The sequence below is a fragment of the Saccopteryx leptura genome, chromosome 2 (assembly GCF_036850995.1).
Source record: "Saccopteryx leptura isolate mSacLep1 chromosome 2, mSacLep1_pri_phased_curated, whole genome shotgun sequence".
In the NCBI taxonomy this organism is placed as follows: Eukaryota; Metazoa; Chordata; class Mammalia; order Chiroptera; family Emballonuridae; genus Saccopteryx; species Saccopteryx leptura.
In genome coordinates, this window is record NC_089504.1 from 6579340 (window position 1) to 6599073 (window position 19734).

Consider the following 19734-nt stretch of genomic DNA (forward strand, 5'->3'; position numbering starts at 1 on the left):
GTGGCTCTCCAGTACCGGGTGACATCACACTTTTAGGTCCCACACCAGGAGATGCAGCCCTGGAGCTGGCCCAAAGAGACAGCTTCTGCTTTGCCCCACTGCCTTCACATTTGCTGTTTCCTTAGCCAGAAACACTGTTCTCCCTCCCCTTTTTGTTTGGCGGACTCTTCATCCTTCCAAGACACCTCCTCCAGGAAGCCTGCCTGGATACCTTAGACAAATTGGGGCCCCCTGTGCTAGGTGTGGCCTCTGCAGTAAGGGACCCTATGTTTGTTCTCTGCATTCTCTTCAGGGCTGGGGGCAGGGCCTGGCACACAGCAAGTGTTTCATAATAGTTGTTCAGTGGTAAGTGGCGAGAGAAGGTCCAGAAAGCACTTACCTGAGCAGAGGCTGGACTGAGCGGGAGAGCACAGCTGTGGCTGTGAGCACTGCCCCGTCCGGGTGCAGGTCTCTCCCTTGTTCTGACCTGGCCCTCAGGGGCAGGGGGGGTCTGAGCCAGCTCACGACCTGGGCAGAATGCCCCCTCCACGGCTCAGCCCGAGCCTGTGCCTCCGTCACCCCCATCGGTGCTCCTCGCTCTCCTGCTGACCAGAGTCATCCACCACAAGGACGTCATGCAGCGGCGTCCCCACACGTCTGTACACCGGAAGAGGGCCAAGCTCCACCCACAAGGACCGTGGTGGAATTTCACAGAGTGGAGTACACAGGGTGGATTGGGGAGAATGGGGAGGAGTCCTCACCTTACTTGTGGGTATAGTCACCATAACTTCTAAAACGAAAATGGGGACCATCCCCCATGCAAGGCTCGTCCACTGGCTTTGACCTGTTTGAGGTCATCTCTAGACATAGCCTGTGGGGGTGGGAACGTTGGCACTTTGGGGGCACTCTGAGGCAGTGTGGCTGGCAGATTGTAGAATATCGACCCCACTATGTCACGGTGAGGGCCACTCATCCAGAGAGGCTGATCATCTCTGTACCCTCTGGGGTCAGGGAGTGCTGTCCTACCTCCTGGGAGTTGTTTGAGATTGCAGAAGGGACTTTAACTTCCTGGGAGGGTGTGCCCCTCAGAAGGGGTGGCAGAGGGCCAGGTGGAGAGGGGCTGGCTTTGGGATCACTCCCCTCTCCCCAGAGTTTTCGCAGCTCCTCATAATTGCTGTCACTTGCTGGTGGCACAGGTGTCCTCTCTCACCCCCAGTTACCATCTGCAAAAAGCTGAGTAGGGGACTTAAGAGAAGGCCTCCTGGTGGCTTTGGCTGTCACAACCACTCTGTCCTGTAAGCCCGCCTGGGACCCCCACTCTGCACCCCCACTTTGTGGGCCATCTGCGCAGGCCCTTTGACCGTCAAATGCTCAGAGGGGTCCCGTGTTTTCTGTGTGCCCTGAAGCAAGAAATTTAATTTCAGCATCTGGCCCGTCTGTGGTCACCCCCCTGCCCCTTGCCAAAGGGCTTGAGCGTCCCTCCCTGACCCGACAGGGGAGGGGTCCTCCTGCTTAGAGTCACTTAGACACCTGGATGTCTGTGGGGCCTGAGGCTTTGCCCGGTGACTTTATCCAGAGGAAAACGGAGATGGGGGCAGCTGCCAGCCCCAGAGGGTCCTGGGCCGTCCCCGTGGCTGGGGTGGACCAGAGCGGGGCCCCTGAACGCTGGCCCCCAGTCGGTCTGCCGCCCATATCTGCCCTCCCACAACCTGTTTGGGCTTAAACAACTTTTTATTTCTTAAAGACAAAAGCTATTTGGTTTCAATACACAGAGTAAGTGAGGTCCTTGGCAAGCTCCTGCTCCGCCTCCCAGCCCAGCCCTCCGAGGCTCCCCAGCGACCGCGGACAAGGGGCTGAGCTGGTCTTCGGGCGTCTCCGCAGCCTCCCGGGCCCAGGAGTCTGAGCTGGAGAGAAGGGCCAGGAGAGCCCCCCACCGTCCAGGGGGCCGGAGGCTGTCCTGTCCCTTTCCTGCGCGTCTGCCCCTTCCGTTGTCGTAGACCGGGGAGGCAGCTGGGCCCCGAGGGAGCAGGCTGTCAGTTCACTGTGGGCACCTGGCTGTGATGCAGGCTGAACTCCTTGGCCTTGAGACGGAGGCTGGCGATGCTGTTGGCCATATTGACCCCTGGGGCAGCGGGGCTCGAGCCTCCGGGGCTGTAAGGCGGCACCGTACTGGGGGCGACAGGAAGCACAGGGATATGTCTGTAATGGCTGGCGTGCTGCCCGGGGCACTTCTGGCTCTCAGGCCGGGGACCCCAGCCTCTGGCCTTCCTGCCTCCCGTCAAAGGTTGCTTTCCTGGGAAGTCTGCCCCCAGGGGGCGGGGTGGGGTGACCAGGGCTGCAGGGTCTGGGAAGGAGTCAGAAGCGCCTGTGACCAGCACTGGGACATGGAGCCACCCCTGTGGGTTTGTGGACATTTCTCGCTGGACCGGGAGCTTCCTGACAGCAGGGCCTGGGTTCTGTTCACCTCAACACCTGCGTGGGGCCTGGTGAGCAGCAGGATGAAGGTGAATGACCACCCCTGTCCTTAAGGGTGCCTCTTGGTGATTCTCCTGCCCCAGGTAAGCACAGGGCAGGGAGGGAGCTGGGAGATGTCAGGCAACACTAGGACGTCACTAAGCATCACTAGGACTCCGATCCCACAAGCCAACTTGCTGGATCTCACCTTCCAGACCAGGGCTCCTGCACAGCTGCTCCCAGACTAAGGGGTGGGCGGCGCCCCCTGGAGTTGTGGGGAACAGAAACCCAGCTCCCCAGCACCCCCACCCCTGCCCTAGAGCTTGGCTCTGGGCACCAGAGGTCCCCAGGAGGACAGGGAGGACATCCTCTCAGCCCTCCCACCCTGTTTCTGGCCAGGGGGGCAAACACAGGGTACGGGGCCCCCTCACCAGCCTAGAAATCCTGCAGGGTTTCAACTGCCTGAGGGACGTGGGCTCTTTCTTTCTCCAGACAGGCCTCCCCTTCTCACTGCCACACACTCCCGTGCACACTCATGTGCGCATCTGAGCGTGCACATGCACACTCTCGTGCACTCACAAGCACGTGTGCACACTCACAACCACGTATACACACTGATGTGGAAATGCACACACTCATGCGCGTACATGCTCACACTCATGTAACACACACACGTACACCAACACCCACACGTGCACACTCAAGGAGCCCAACATTCACACCGTTGCTCGGCTACCACTTGGTGAACCCCAGGTCTGAGGAGCTCCCGGGCCCTAACGTGCCCCAGGGGACCCCCTGGCCGCGGCCCCTCCTGACCTGAGAGGGTTCTGGCTCTCACCTGTAGGGAGATGAGGCTGTCCAGGAGAGATAATCCGGGCTCAGGGCAGTGGGCCGGGGAGCCACGGGCTGCTCGACGGCGGCCTCCTGGCTGTAGGACTTGAGCAGCGAGGCGGAGCGGTTGGCCAGCATGGCCCGTTCGTTCCGGCGGAACTTGGCCCGGCGGTTCTGAAACCAGACCTGGGGGTGGGAGGAGGTGGTGAGCAGGGTGCAGTGGGCTGCGACGGGACCAGCGTCCTTTGGGACCCAGTGTGTGCCTGCTCTGCTGACAGCCTGGACCAGCAGCTTCACCTGCCCGAGCCTCAGTCTTCTCATCTGTCAGATGGGAGTGATAGATGGTGCCTCCTGCTGGATACGTGTGCGTTGGAGAATGAGCACGTGAATGAGTGAAAGGATGAATAAATGTGCGCTTAGCTCTTGTGAGGTCATCACGAGAGAGGGGCACACTGAGCGCGTGGCTCGGAGCTGGAACAGAGTGAACCCAGCACTTTAGAATGGCTTTTACGGCCTGACCTGTGGTGGCGCAGTGGATAAAGCGTCGACCTGGAAATGCTGAGGTTGCCGGTTCGAAACCCTGGGCTTGCCTGGTCAAGGCACATATGGCAGTTGATGCTTCCTGCTCCTCCCCCCTTCTCTCTCTCTGTCTCTCCCTCTCCTCTCTAAAATGAATAAATTAAAAAAAAATTTTTTTAAATAAATAAAAAAAAATAATAATAAAATGGCTTTTACCAAAACCCTTTGTGGCAGGCACTGCACAAATATACACTATATTCATTCCTTTGGTTCTCAGAAGAACCCTATAAAATAGACCAACGTGATCCTCATTTTACAGGGAGGCACCAAAGGCACAGAGAGGTTGAGTAACCTGCTGCAGGTCACACAGCTTGGATTTGAACCTCAACCCTCCTGGCCTCAGATGTTCCTGCTCTTCAGCACCTCACCTCGGCAACTCCCTAACCCTGAGTGAATGGTGGCGGCACGGCCCTATGGAAGCCCAGGGAGGGGCAGCGCTCACCTGGACGCGCGCCTCGCTGAGGTTGACACGCCGGGCCAGCTCCTCGCGCACGAAGGCGTCGGGGTAGTGCGTGCGCTCAAACACGCGTTCCAGGGCCTGCAGCTGGCTGCTGTTGAACGTGGTGCGGTTCCGCCGCTGCTTCTTCTTCCGCTTGGTGGAGCCGCCGCGCCCGGGACTGGGACACTCACCTGCGGGGAAGGAGCCCCAAGGGTCAGCAGGGCAAAGAAAGGCCAGCGATGGGTGCCCGCAACGCCTGCGGGCCACCGCTCCTGCACCTGGTGGCTCCAACAAAGTCACTCAGACACCTACTCAGCGGTTTGCACTGAACTCTTCACTTGGGTCTCCTTCTACAGATGGATGGTCCAGCCCCAAGAGCAGGAGCGCCCCACTTCACGCCTTTGTTGATTCATCCATTTGTTTATTCTTCCACACATATTCACTGAGCACCCTCTTCCTGGCAGGCTCAGTGCCAGGGCCCAGGGATATAATGGGGAACAAAAGCAGTCAGGCCCCCTATCCTGTAGCCTGTGGACCCTGGGAACAGGTGCCTGCTGCCCCGAGGAACAAATGACCTGGCCAGGGAGGGTCCAGGAGACACCTGAGTGTCCTTAGCACCTGGTCCCCGCTCTCGGGTGTGGCTCAGTGGTAAGCCCTCTGTTGATATTTCTTGTTTGGTTACAATGGCACACAATAAACAGCAGTAAGCATCACAGTTCAAAGGGCCCACTACACGCAGGCTCTTCAGCACGCACAGATCACTGAGTGCATGTAGGAATCCCACACACAGGGCTGTTATCCCTGTCACTCCCAGGTACAGAGGGGAAGGAAGGAGGGTGTTCAGCTACTATTTCGACGTTTAAATTTTCCCCAGGGGCAGAAAAGCTACACTTTCATCCCCCAGGGCCCAGCTCACTGCCCAGTCCTCCCCTGACCACCTGGGTCCACATGAATCCCCCTACACACACACACACACACACACTCCACTGTGCTCACCTGGCACTTAGAACCAGCCCAGCCCAGCTTAGCCCTTTCTGGTGTATCTGATTTTCTTATTAAAAATGTATATTTTAATAACAAAGTAATGCCACAGCTTGTTACAGTAACAGATTCACACAACACAGAAGGGTATAAAGTAAGACCCAATACTTCCCTCACCCCACCTCCACGCCCTGCGCTTTACAAGATTACAAATGTGCGTTTAAAACACGTACAAGCCTGAGATCACACGGAACACGCCGATGCTTCAACTGTCCCGTTTTTATTTAATAATACCCCAGATACCGATCCATTTGGGACAACAAACCTCATCCTCTCTCTTTGGACTGTTTCCCACACTCACGGTCCCTCCTTGTTCTCTCCCTCCACTTGTAGGGACCCAGGTTTTAAATCAGTTTGGCTGTTCCATGTACGGTTCTGCACTCACATTTTCCTACAGAACCACATGTCCCGGGATCCCTCCATCCAGTGCACAGAAATCTGTCTGGTTCTTTTCACAGCCCCAGAGCACTCAGGTGTCTGACTTACGGTGGATCACCCACCTGAGTCCTAGTGACAGGCACTGGGAGTGTTTCTGATCTTTTGCAACCAAAAGGATGCCACAATGCATCTCCGTGCCAACAGGATGTTCTATTTTTGTCAGTGCGTATTTGGGACAGAGCCCTGGAAGTGGGGTTGCCAGGTCGGTGAGTATGATGCTAGATGTGGCCAAATTCCCCCGCGAGGCTTCCCACCAGCGGAGCAAGGAAGGGCTGTTTTGCCCAGTTTGGCCAACAGAGCATGTTGTCGACCTTGTGGACTTTACAAGTCCGTACCTGTATTTTTGTTTCTCTAGTGACCCATTCCCTTGTGTCTCTTACGTTCTTCACACAGGGCTGCACATTTGCTCAGCTGAGCATGTGGAACATTCCAGGTCCTGCAGTGGACACCCCTTGATCCCTGCCTTCAAACAAACTCCCAGATTAGCTGGGTTTACTGACTGTTACTGACCGGCTGATTCAATCTGAGGTCACACTGTTCCACGAGACTGGCTAGCGACTGTGGTGGGGGACCTTCAGGGGCTGTCCGGCAGGAACCAAGGAGGACCCCCCGGGAAAAGAGGACCTTACAGCTGGGTCTGGACCAGCGGTTCTCAAGTGAGGGCAGCTGTGCCTTCCAGAGACATGTGGCGATGTCTGGGGACATTTTGGATGATCAGGACAAGGATGAAATGGCTACGGGCTGGGATGCTGCCCGTATGCTGTGGGTCCCTTCAACACCCACAGCAAGGGATTGTCCGGTTCACACTGTCCGCGGTGCTGCGGCCGAGGAACCCTGGTGTAGACACATCACCGGGAGTTTACGTTCGGCCCTTGCAGGAAGTTCGTACTTGCAAAACACCTGGGACACACGTGGGGGTGGGCAGGCAGGGGTGGGGAGCACGGGGTGGCCCCACGCGAGCCAGCTCCCCTCCTGGACTGGCTCAGTCCTCACTCCTCACCCCTCTCCGCCAAGGAAAGGCGCGGATGGACGGGAATGTCTGGTGCCAGTGACTGTTCCTCCGCGCCCCACCCCCTCGAGCGGGAAGAAACCTTAAACCACAACAACAAGGGCCCCTGTGCTGAAAACCGGGCGGCGATCAATAGCCCCAGCGAGCGGGACGGAAGCTTCTGGAACACCAGCCATTGCAGAGTGGACGGCCGCCCCTCTTCAGGCAGTGCTGCTTGGGCACACACCCAATGCAGGAGGCATTTCAGCCAAAAAAGGAGACTTTTTCAGGAAGTTTCTGAGCAATGCAAAAACGGAGGGCGTCTAAATGAAAACCATTTTGCAGCTCTCGCCCCGCCAAGTGGGCGCCGGAAGCAACAACCCCGCTCTTTGGCCAAACCGTGCAGTGACTTGGAGCCAAACCCTTCACACAAGAGCATCCACTGCAGACCCTCGCATCCTTGACACCAGCTGGCCTCCACGGTGGCAGTGGCTGCGGACTCGGCCCTCCCCGGGTTCCCACCAAGGCACTCAACGAGAGTGGGTGTGGGCAGGCGTGGGGCCCAGCCAGCGCTCCACGTTCTCCCTCCACCGCACCGCCCATTTCACACACAGGCAAACTGAGGCTCCGAGTGGCATGCCCAAGGTCATGCCGCTGGGATTGGAGTGCATGTCTTTTGGAAGGCTTAGCTGGTGGAGACGGTGAGCCTGTCTCCGTGGGGGGGGGGGGGGGGGTCTTCTCCCTTATCTACCTCGCCCCTTATCAGGCAAGGTGACATGGGGATCTGTCACACTCCCGGTCCCAGTTCTGGGAGACGTCATAGGGAGGGGTCTCCAGGTTCGGGTCATCTTGCCGGTGTGGAAATGCCTGAGCCCCCCATCCTAGTCTGTGGGAAGGACACACCGGTCACCGCTTTGTTCTAAAGGAAGACCCCAGCTCTGGGAGCTGGGAGGGACAGTAGCTTGCTCGAGGTCACATGAAGCCCCCATGAGGAGCTGAGTTTAACTCAGCGTCAAGAGCATAGCACTTTCCCAATAGATGCTCGCTGCCCTTAGCATTATTGCTTGTGTGAAAGCCACTTGGTGTATGCAAACAAAGCTCTTCCTCGGTCACCCCGGCCCACGGTGGAAAAATGGTCTCAGTCCCTGCAGGGGGGCAGAGAAGAGGCAGCCTGGGGTTGAGGTGACCCAGGACTCGAACCCAGAGTTCTGGACTCAGCCAGGGCTCCCGGGCGGGGCAGCCTCTGCTTCCCAGCGGATGTGCTGTTGCCGCAAGTGCCTGAATCACCTCCTGAGAAATGTACTGTGGTGGGCTGTTTATCTTAGTCCCCGCGGGGACTCCACGCTGGGGCTCAGAGCATCAACAAATACTGTCTCAGCCTCCAGGCCAGCGAGCTCTGGGGCCCGCTCGGTCCAAGTCGGGCTGTGCCCAGAGTGTCCTTCCGTTCAATAAAAGTTGTGCTTTGCTCTGGGCCTAAAATTACAGCCCCAAACCACCTCCGTTGACCCTGGCTCCTCAGACACTGTCACGAGGGACCGAGAGAGGCGTGTTCAGATGGGGAGGCCTGCCCTGCCCTCTCCCCCTGAAAACCAGAATCACTTCGTCCCCAGTTCTATTACAATGGGAAAAAAAAAAAACGACTGGTGCGCTGTTCCCTGCCATTAAATTATTTCACACATACCATTTATTTGGCTGACTGCGGGCCAAAGACATTTAAAAACTCTGCTCTCAGCCAAATGATCAAGTGTTCCTGGCTCCTCTCCCCGGCACCCATGGTTTTTCTTATTCCGTGTAATTTAAGGGCCTAAATAGTCTGGAGGGAATTAACTGCAAATTCTTCCCAAGACAAATAAACCCAGCCTCTGCGTTCCTGCCTTTCTCAAGCTGTTGAGAGACACTCTCTATTTGTTTTTGCTTCAAATAGTCAGTTTGCGCCTGACCCCGGGGCCACAGCGAGCTCCAACCCAAATAAATAACTATTATTAATTAGCATTTATTCTGACCAAATCAGCAGCCTCCCCCTCCCCCCCCCCTCCGATGTGATCTCTGCCAACACGTTCGCAAAAATAAACAACGGGTCCCCAGGACCTTGATGTGGATTTAACAAATTAACACGGGGCCTTGGTCAAAGGAGCATCGAAGCTGCAGAGTATTTACAGACAGGAAAGTCTGAGGAAGGAAGTGGAGGTGGGGGGGGGGCGTGGAAAGGCCAGCAAAGCCTTCGCCTCCCCTCACACCCCCGCATCTCTCAGGGAGAGATTGGGGCTCCTCTGAGAGACCCCTGGGAAAAGGGGCTCAGGCAGGAATTCTGCAATGTGAGTCCTCAGCCACGGCCTGGGGCATTTCTGGGGACTGAAGTGCCACCAGGGGAGACTGAGAGGGAGCCTCTTACCTCATGTGAGGAGGGAGAGGGAGTGCTGCCTAGTGGTTAAGGCCCGGTGTAGGCAGAGGAGCAGCGAGAGAACACTTGCACCCCGCCCGGCCTCAGGGAGCTCACTGAAAAATGGGAACTACAGAAACTACCTCATTTGACTCTCATAACCACCCTAGGTGGAGGGCTCTTAGCCCCATTTTACAGATGAGGAAACTAAGGCAATGGGGTTAAGCAACACACCAAAGCCACATGGCTAGGAAAGGCTGCAGCTGGGATTTGAACCGGTAGATCAGCAAGCACCCAGGCTCTTAACGACTGAGGCCCATGCAGCAGCCCTAAGGGTGCCCCGAGCTGGTCCTCGTGCCTGAGGCGCTGAGCATCTCTCCTGGGCCCTAGGGTATACGGGACCACCAAGAGGAGCATTTCTGGAGCTGGGGTATGTGCTGGAGTTCCCAGCTATGCAGGCCGGGGGGCTTCCTGGAGGTGGCAGTGTACAGACTGCCCAGCCTGTGAGACCCATGAGGGCAGGACAAAGGTCTGGCCAGCAACGGAGTCAGGTCAACAATATTTAAAGAAAGAAAGGAAGAGCAGACCGAAAGGAGGAGGAAAGGACAAGAAATACAGTCCTAGCAGCCTCTCGAGAAGGGAGCCCAGGCTGCCAGGGCTTCCCCAGAAGGCCAGCCCCACCCACCCCAGCCAGAATCCCATGCAAGGGGCTCAAGAGCTGGTTTAATCTCCAGCCAAGCTGGCCTCGGTCCCGGACACTCGGAGACCAGGGACGAGGCGCAGGGGCGGGCTCGGTTCCTCTGGTGAGATCGCGCAGGCAGGCTTCCCGCTGCACCTCCCAGGGGGCCCCGGCAACCTTGGGAGGAGCAGGCAGGGCCGTCTCTGCCTTACACAGAAGACAGGGAGGCCCGAGAAGGCCCAGGACCTACCCAGGGTCACAGAGTGGGTGACAGCTCTTCTGCCTGCAAACTGCAGGCCCTTTCTTTCCTTGCCACACCCTTGGTAGCCACTTGCCAGAGATAATGGAGGGAGATGGTGGTCCTGGCCCCCGGGCCAGCCCTGGCAAATCATTGGTGACCACGACAGAAGGATGGAGCCTTTTTCTTGACGGCCTTTCTGGCTCTATCCGTTGGATGGAGCCTGCCAGGCCACCTGGGTCACCCCAGTAGGCAGAACCAGGACTGGGGTTCTCAAGCCATCTCAGGACTGCTGTCCAGGTTCACGGCCTCCCTGAAGTCAGTGCCCACACCGAACATACACACCTTCTCCCTCGAGGACCCCTGCTCAAACCATTCCTGGGCTTGCAACTACTCTCCTCCCTGGCTCACCTTCAGGTCTCAGCAGATACACCTCTCCTCCAGGAAGCCTTCCTGGACCCCCTAGAGCTCTGTCACTGTATAGACTAAGTGTGGGGTCATTCATCAGTCAGGAACTGGAACTTACTGTTTCCTGTCTCTCTGCGACCCATCACAGGGTCTGGCCCAAGGTAAACTCTTCACAGTGAGTGAGTGAATGAATGAATGAATTAATGAACAGACGAACGAACAAGGAGGGATCGAAAGGGTGTGGAGAGACGTCAGAGCCTGCCCTCTGTCCTGGGCCGTCTCCAGGGGCCAGGGTCCTCCTTACAGAGCTCTAAAGGCCCAGCCAGTGCTGAGTCACGTGAGATCATGTCCCCAGGGCAGGAGCAAGGGGGCTCAGCCACCGCCAGGCACTGTCCCCTCCTCCTTCCAAGGATGTTTCACCTCATTAATTCTGAACAAAACCCAAGGTGCTGACACATTTTTATAGCTACCAGTCTGGAGCAGGAGCAGACACCTCAGGAAGGAAGGTGAGGAGGGGTGTGGCAGTGCGGCCCGAGGGGTCAGAGAGGCTCGTGGGAGGCCCCATCCACGCCCCCTGGCCTCACAAGCCTCAGTGCAGCATGTAAGGAGCTGAAGTCATGGGCCACCCCCCCGTGGGACTACCGTGCCCCCACCCCTTCCCAGCCCCGAGGCCAGTGACTAAGGGTTCTACAGGAAGGTCTCAGCAGGCCTGAGCTGACCCCGGAGTCTGGAGCAGGCTGGGAAGGTTCCTGCATGGCCCCTAGAAACCTCACAGAGCCCTGAGGCATCTATAATGCACCTGGGTCTCTTTGGGGTCCTCAGCCTCTTCCTTACAAAGAACATGGCATGCTGCATGCATCCATGCGGCCACTGCACTCCCTAGCAGAGGGACCAGTGGGCCAGAGGGATGTGCCTCACCTGACAGCATGAGCTCCTACCCACCTCAGGGCCTTTGCACATGCTGTTCCTTCTGCCTGGAGCACCGCACCCCTTTTGCCTGGTGAACGCTTACCCAGCCTTTGGTCTGAGCCTGAATTTTCTGCCCTGAGAGGACTTTCCAGCCCCCAGACCAGGATGGGTGCCCTTGTGATAGGATCCCTCGCTCCTGTCCTGTCCTGCACACCGGTAATTAAGTCATTCTTCTTCTGTTTTGGTTACCTGCTCCATGCCTGTCTCTTCTGTTCAAGTCTAAACACCAGGAAGGTGGGGACTGGGTTTGCCTTGTCACTGTTGCATCTCCAGGGCTGAACTAGAAGTTTGGTTTCAAAAAATATTTCTGAATGAATGATTACAGGAAAGAAGGAATGCCTCATCTCACAAAAAAGATTTGAAGTCTCAACTCGACCCTCGCCAGGTCCAGACAATGATTTCTTCTTACACGAGACACCCAACGCACAGACAGCTAAGGAGAAAAGAGCTAAATCAGATATCATCCACACTAACAAGTTTTGTGAACACCATCAAGAAAGTGACAAGACAGCCCATAGGATGGGAAAAGTACCTCTAAATCATCTGTTTGATAAGGTGCTTATATACAGTAAGCAAAGAACTCTTAGACTTCCACAATAAAAAGGTCAAATAGTGCAATTTAACCATGAGCAAAGGATCGGCAGACCTTTCTCCAAAGAAAGTATATACAAATGACCAATAAGCATACGAAAAGATGCCCAACGTCATTAGCTAGCGGAGAAGTGCAAATCCAAACCCCGTGAGATACCACTTCACACCCACCCGCGAGGATGGCTAGAGTCAAAACCACGTGAGACAGCGGAGCCCTCCTGCGCTGCTGGTGGGATGTAAAGCGGTACAACCTCTTCGGAAAACAGGCTGGCAGTTCCTCAAACGTTAAAGATAGAGTTATCACATGACCCAGACGTTCCGCTCCCGGGTGTGCACCCAAGACAAACGATAACATACGTGCGCACAAAAACTCGTATACAAATGTTCGTAGCAGCGTTATTCATCATTGCCAAAAAAGTGCAAACAACCCCAGTGCCCGTCCACTGGTGAGTAAACACAGTATCGTATATCCATATCGTGGAATATTACTCAATGATAAAAAGGAATACAGCGCTGATCCGTGTTACGACGCGACGTGGGTGGACCTTGAAAGCATCCGGCTGAGTGAAAGAAGTCAGTGCGGCTCACAGAGGCCCACCTACTGTGTGATCCCATTTACATGAAGTGTCCGGAATGGGCAAACCCATAGAGACAGACAGGAGCAGGGTGGTTGCTAGGAGCTGGGAGGTTCAGGGAGTGGGGGGGGGGGGGTGACGGCGAAAGGGCGCAGGGATCCTCTGTGGGGGCGACGGACATGTTCTAACACTCGGGGGCGACGGTTGTCCAGCCGAGTGTGCTGAAAGGCACTAAGTTGTACACTTGAAGTGGGTGGATTGTATGGTATGTGAATTATAGCTCAATAATGTTCTTATTAAAATAAAAAAAAAAAAAACAGGAAAGGGAGAGAGGTGAGAGAGAGACGTGGGGATTGGCAGAGAATGACAAAAAAAAAAAGGAGATTCCCCTGGATGCTTGAGGGGACACCTGGAGGGGAGTGACAGGGAGTGGGAGACAGTGGCCAAGGCCCAGATAGTGGCTCAGCCCTGCTGGGGAGCCGCAGACCTGCTCAGGGTGTGGGGGGTTGGGGGACGTCCTCAGTGAGAGAGCAGCTGGGAGTTGGGGAAAGCCAGAGGGTGGGAAGGGTAAGGCTCTACCTTCTGAGGTCCGGGAGCCTTTGAAAAATGGGATCATTGGGCCCAAAGGGAGAGCAGGGACAAAGCTATTGGATGGAGAACACGTGTGTCCTACTCTCAGGCGCAGAAAAGGACCAGGTGGTCAAAGCCTGATACAACGGACAATCTCAGAGTCTCTGGGACTCTGGAAGCTCCCAGCCTCCTTCGGGGCGTGGCTGCTTTCTGCCTCAGAGCTCCGAAGAGCCAGGGGTTCCAACTTCCAGGCTAACCTGGCCATGTCTGTGCTCAGCCCAGTTTTCTCTGCTCCTGCGGCCCCACATCCAAGCTCCAGAGAGTGGGGGCACTGGAGGCGTGGGGTGCAGGCGGGGTGGGGGTCGGGAGGCACCGAGGAGGCTGACAGCAGCTCTCTGCTCAAAATTTCGTCTAAGAAGGTGGTTAGCGTCTGGTTTTAATCTAAGGTTGGTGGCCAAATGCCAAATTTATTGTAAAACTTACATTTGAATAAGGGGCTGGTATCTGGAGGGAGCTGCCCTCATTAACCATTTCCAGACCAGGGTGGAGTGCCTGCTTGGGGCTCGGTGTTGGGTTTCCTCTCCCAGTTTAGAGCTGCCCACCGCCCGCACCTGCACGTCAGGGCTCGAGGCTGGGGACAGAGATGTCGCGACTTCTTGTGGCTCAGTTCTGAAACCAACCTGCCAACAGCTCTGGGGGTTCAAGCCCTGCATCCTCATCTTCTCAAGGACTCAGACCCTTGAGAAGGGGACCTTACAGGTCATCTGTCAGAGCCCCTTATTTTTGCAGATGGGGAAACCGAGGCACAGTGAGGAGCAAAGACTTGGCCAAGGACTCACAGCAGAGGGCCCCCAGTTCCGTCCACCGAGATCTGAGTCCTGAGAACACACGTTTTCCTCCCTCCCTGCTCCCTCTCTCTTCCCTCGGGTGGGGGGTGTGGATAGGGGAGCATGTCCCCGACACAGCAATTGGACATAATTGGGGGGGACAGCTAGCTGACCACCCAGAGAGCCAGTGACCCCTTGAGTAATCTGAGAAATTCTAGGAACCCTTCCCCAGAAAAAAGTCAGCTTGATGGAGAGTCACGCTTTTTTGCCCCGGAAAAATCCATCCCTCTGCCCAGTTCCACCTTGTGGTCCTGTCTTGGGCCCCAGTCCCCCAGAAAGCAGCCAAGACAAAGGAAGTGCCCACTGGCCTCTCCTCTGAGGTTGGCAGGACCTCCCGTGACCTTGGCTCTGGACTGTGCTGTACTCCCAAAGAGGCTGCTGCCCTTTAAAGCGTCGCCGGAGGTTTTTATGACCCACTTGTGAGCTCCAAGTATGCTGGAAAATGTGAGTGTGAGGCTCAGCTCGGTGAAGCTGCAGGGCTGTCCTGAGTGGTCTCGCTCCTCTCCTGACCGCAGCTCGGGCCTGTGGTGGTGAGGGAGAAGGGCTCTTCCTTCCCCACTTTTTTCTTTGCTTCAATTTACTAAACTTTTATTATGCGCCTGGCACTGAGTTATAAAGCCCTGCCTTCTAAAATGCAGGAAGTACTGTTATTAAGCTTTATTCTCAGCTGGGGACAGTGAGGTTCAGAGAGGTGAGGTAACTGACTCAGGTCACACAGCCAGGCAGTAAGGAGGCAGGGGTTTATGTCCCAGCCCGTCTGTCCCCAAAGTGGCTGATCTCTGGAGGAAAGTGGCCCTTGTTAACCATTTCCAGACCAAGGTGAAGTTGCAGTGAAGGACCAGGGTGGGGTTTCCTCTCTCCTTTAAGAGCTCCTGGGCCTCTGGAAGGCCCTGTGGCCGACGCCCACCCATGAAGTCAGAGTGAGTGCTGGCATCCAGGGGCACAGACTGCTCCCGCTTCGTGTGGCTTAGCTGACCACCTTTCTCGTCTTAAACAAACCCGAGAGCTCTGCCCACACCCACACACCAGGCTCAGGGGTCCTGATGCCCTCAAGTCTGATGGTCCCCTGCCTCACCAACAGGGTGCACGCTCCGAGCCCAAGCATGGAGCCATCTGCGGCACCCCCAGCACCCCCCTCAAACAACAGCCAACCCTGACTCTAAAATTCTCTCCATTACAGTGAGCCGTAATCCTTCTCCCTGGGGGTCCCCAATTGTCCTGGTTGATACTTTGAGGGGCAGCACACAGGGACTCTTCCCAGGACTACCTTGCTAATATTTAAAAGCAGCTTTTTAAACACCTTCCGCCGGGATTCTGGGAACCTGCCCCACCCCACTGGCTACCCTGTGAATCCTGGAGGAACCGGTGACCGAGGGTCTTCTGGATTATCAGAGGGGTGTCCACTGACAACGTCCTTCGGAACTCCCTGGGAAGCTTGCTAAAAAGAGATGTTCTGATGTCCTGAATGTGCCTGGGGGTGGGGTCTGTCCTTCGTCACAGACGTTGCAGGAGGAGCTGGGTGGATCAGACAGGAAGCCCTGCCACAGTCACAGACTGAACTCGCCTCTTTATTCTCAGCTCCTGGCACGAGGTCTGGCACATAGTAGATGCTCAGTAAATATTGAGTGAATAAATATCCGAATGAATGACTGGAACTTGGGTCCCAATGGGGAGCTATTCCCAATCTGTCTATCCAGACATGTGAAGACTTTTATGCACTCTCAATTGGTGTGAACTATTCAAAGCTGTCCACTTTCCTGACCCTCCCATCTGCGGAAATGAACTTCTTTATTGTTTGTTGTTGTTGTTGTTGTTGTTTTTTAATTTAGGAACCAGAGCATGGGCCAGAGAAACCCTCTCCCAAAGGGAAAGGCTTCCACCTGGCTGTGCCAGTGCTCAGGGCTAGAGGAACAGGACCTCACTTCCTGCAGGGAAGGGGGAAGAGAGGAGGCCCCTGGCACGGGTCCGCTGAACCTGCCCCGGAGGGGAGGGTGGGTGGCCAGGCTGGGCTGGGCCAGGCAGCTGGCTCTCCGGATGCCCTTTCACTGGACCCTCTCTCTGCCTCCTAAAGGTCTGAAACAAACTGCCTTGTTCTCTGATCCTCCAAACGCAAAGAGGATTTGATCTCAAGCCCAAGGTTTGGTCTCCGGGCGGCTGGGTAGGAATCTCACTTCCGGGCTGTGACCTTCAGCCTGTCCCTGCTCCTCTCTGGGCCTCTCTGTTTCTTCAGGAAGCGGGCATGTGATGGTTCCAACAAGATGACAGTGACGCAGGAGGGAGCAGCCACCGCAGCACTGACACACGGCCAGAGCTCTGGCAGCCCCGTCTCAGCCCTCCCCGCCCTGGCCTAAGCCCTGGAGACAGTGCAGCCTTCCCCACCCCACGGGCACCTGAGAGGACTCACCCTCCGGAACTGGTGTTTAAGGAACTGACATCCCTTGACCCCCATTTCCGGAACAGGTAGGGCTGCAAGGTCGGGAAAATCCACTCTTTCCACATATCTTCAAAGGTTTTCTGTGGAACACTCTTTGGGAAAGCATGGGAGAAAGGCTGTAAACCAAAGGCCCGCCCCAAACCCAAAGGCCCTGGAGAGCGCAGCCTCAGCATGGCCCTGTCCTAGGTCCTGCGTCCTACCCCTCCTCTCGGCTCTTAACGCCACCTCCATCTAAGTGGGACAAAGTATTTCCTCCCCACCTTCCTAAAGTCCCCTGCTGAGGGTGGTCCCGCGGGGCACCCCCGTCCCTGCGGCCAGACAACGGCGCTTCCAGGACCCGCCCTCCTCACTTTACAGGCCCCGGAGGAAGTCTGGAGAGGGAAGCAGCTGGTTCAAGGTGGTTGGGGGTGGGCGCGGTCCGGCCTGTGGTTGAAGCGTGTTTGGTGCCAAGCAGGGACGGTCCTCAGTACAATCCATGTATTTCTCCGATGGGTAAAAGCCCCCTTCCGAATCCCAAGGTTTCCAAGCCGCCAACCACTACATTTCCTTCGCCCTATTTCCTACACCCCTTCCCCCGTTTTGGCATTTCTCAGTATGGCCAAAACTCTTCATCTTAGGGGAAGCTCTGACTCAGAAATTTAAAAAAATCCTACACACAAACTTAAGAAAACAAACTGGGGTGGGGGTGGGGTAGGAGATGCGGGAAGAGTCCTGAGCCCTTGTGTGGGGGTGTTGGGGAGGCTGGGCTTTCTGAGAGGCATTCTCTCCCGCGGGACAGGGCCAGAGGGCGGGGCAGGCACCACCCGGGGAGCCCAGCGTGCCGGGGGTCAATTTCCCATCTGGACTAGATTCTGTTAGAGCGCGGCTGGTGGGTGGGGGCAGGGGTCTCTATTACGCACACGCGGGTCTGGGGTCGACCCCGAAACCCAGGGGGTGCCCGGCGCGCCAGCCACCGCCCACCCCGCCCGGCCATGTGCGCGCCAGCCCGTGCGTGCGAGCGCGCCGCGCCGGTGGCGGCCAGAGCGGCGCCGCGGCACATCTGGTTCCAGGCGAGCCCCTGGCGCCTGCCTCGCCGCAGACCCGCGGCCCAGACACACAGACGTTAATAGATCGGCGCGCCCAGCCCCGCGCGGCCCGCGCCCGCCGCCGCCCAGGGTGAGTGCGGGGTGGGAGAGGCGCGCAGGGTTGGGCGCGTGCGAGGAGGGGGCGTGAGGCGCAGCGCTCGCCCTCCTCCTCCTCCTCCTCCACTTCCTGCCTCCTGTCTGCCCTCCAACTGGAACACCTCCCTCTCCACCCCGCTACCCAGTCCCCGCTACGACGGGGACTGCTGAGACTGCCCCTTCTCATCCTGGGAAACCAAGTTGAGGGAAATCCAAACACAGTTAATAAGAGGAGGTTCCCACGTGCCCAGCGCGTCCTGAGGGCCGAAAGTTGGGCTAGGCGTGCCACTTGTGCTTCTTCACACTTTATCACCCTAGGAGTCAGGTCGGTATGCTGCTACTATTCCTCACCCCCATTTTATGTTCGGGGAAACTGAGGCTGGAGAGGCACTGACCCAAGGACACAGCGAGAAGGACGCAGAGCTGGGCTGTTGGACTCCAGCCCCCAGGCAGATGTGCCCCCCTCCTCAACTCCTAACACACACACCTGGAACCCACGGTCACCCAGCATTGGCCCTAACACTCGCCTTCATCTAGGTGGGCCTCCTCCCCCTCTCTTCAGCTGCACCCTGATCCCCTAGCTGGGGTCCTTTCACCCAAGCGCCAGGGGGCAGTGAGGCTCCGCCGGGTCGCTCCAGGAATATGGGGGCACCCTTGCCCTTGACAAGGTTCCAGCACTGCTGCTGATACAGACTGTTCCCCAAAAGCATACGGGGGGGAGGGGGAGGCAGCTGGGACCTTAGGAACGGCCTCCTGCTAGAACTAAGGTTCCTCCCTCTGAGTGGCCTAAAAGTGGGTCGGGTCGGTTTTGTCTTTCTGCCTCTCACCCTCTGTTGCTCCCTCCCTCCCTACCCCTATTTATGTATTTATTTATCTATATTCTGGCCTTTAGCTTAGCCCCTATGGGCTGAGCATGTGTGCTTGCAAATTGCAAATAATTTGTTGTCTCCAGGTTAAGTTTTCGCTTTCCCCCTCCTCAGAGGAGACTTTATAAGGAAACGGGCCCACATCAAAGTGCCACACTCACCCTTAAACTGGAGGAAGAGCTTTTTTTTTTTCTGAGCTGCTTACATGATGGAGAAGGAATCTGTTTAGAACTTTCCCATTAATACCCCCTGAATTCACTTGGGGGGCTTATTAACTCTGGCTGTCAGAAATTCTGGGTTTTAGAACAAAACCACACTTTTTAAAAGTTCCCAGCCTGAAGGTAATAAGCTCCGTAAGGGCCTGGGTGAGCGTGGCCAGGCCCTGAAACCCACAGGCAGCCTCTTCCCTCCAGCGGCACCCACATTAAAGGGTCCCGGCTGCTGGGGCCCCTGTCCCCCCACCTCCCGACTCACACACATGCAGGGTCTGGGGGAAGGGCACTGTGGGCAGGAAGGGGAGACCCCAGCACACTGGGGGCTCCTAACCTAGCTCTCGACAACCCCCAGGGTAAGACTGGAGGAGTGGAGGCCAGGCCACTGCCCGGGACTAAGCAACACAGGCTCTGAGTGCACTAACCAGACCGAACAAGCCAACTGGTCAAGTGCAGCCTGGAGCGAGCGCAGTGAATCTGGAGGGGAGCCCGTCCTCCAGGCCTCTGCCCCTTCTGCCTCCGGTCACACCACAAAGGCAGTTTCTCTTGGTACAGAGAGCGACCTTGTGGCGATGTCTGGTCCCCTTGACTTTCCTTTTGTCCCACAGCCTCCCCTGACTCCCCTTTAGTCGGAAAGTTCTGGAGGGGTGTTGATTGCAGACACCCTGCCCACACTTCAGGGCCCGGGGTGGGGTGGTGTCCTAGACTGGCCAGAACAACCCCCATCCCCATGAGGTCCTGGCTTTGGCCAGGCCTGGTCACTCATTGTGTGGGGCTCAGCTTCTCCCTGGTTTGCCAGGTAACCCCAAAAGATTGGCTGTGGGTGCTGGGGCCCTGCCCCTAGACTCTCCGAGTGGCCTGTCGCATGCCCCATTCTTCTGTGTGGTGGTCCCATTTCATCTGGATGCTGCCGCTGGCTGGGGAGGCGCTCGGGAGGGAAGGGGTACGGCGCCTCCCAGGCCAGAGGCCCGCCCAGGCCATGAAACCACCAGGGCCACGTGCAGACACCGTAGTTG

General features: G+C 56.8%; 1 protein-coding gene across 1 annotated transcript in view; it reads right to left on the reverse strand.

The window, feature by feature from the left end:
* Window positions 1-1691: 1691 nt before the first annotated feature.
* Window positions 1692-19734, reverse strand: part of PRRX2 (paired related homeobox 2) — a 43727-nt gene continuing 25684 nt past the window's right edge. Inside the window, exons 2-4 of the mRNA XM_066365569.1 lie at window positions 4286-4473; window positions 3272-3450; window positions 1692-2148 (exon numbers count right to left, since the gene is read on the reverse strand). Of these exons, the coding sequence (XP_066221666.1) occupies window positions 2013-2148; window positions 3272-3450; window positions 4286-4473 (503 nt within the window). The 3' untranslated portion in view covers window positions 1692-2012. The remainder of the gene's footprint in view (window positions 2149-3271; window positions 3451-4285; window positions 4474-19734) is intronic.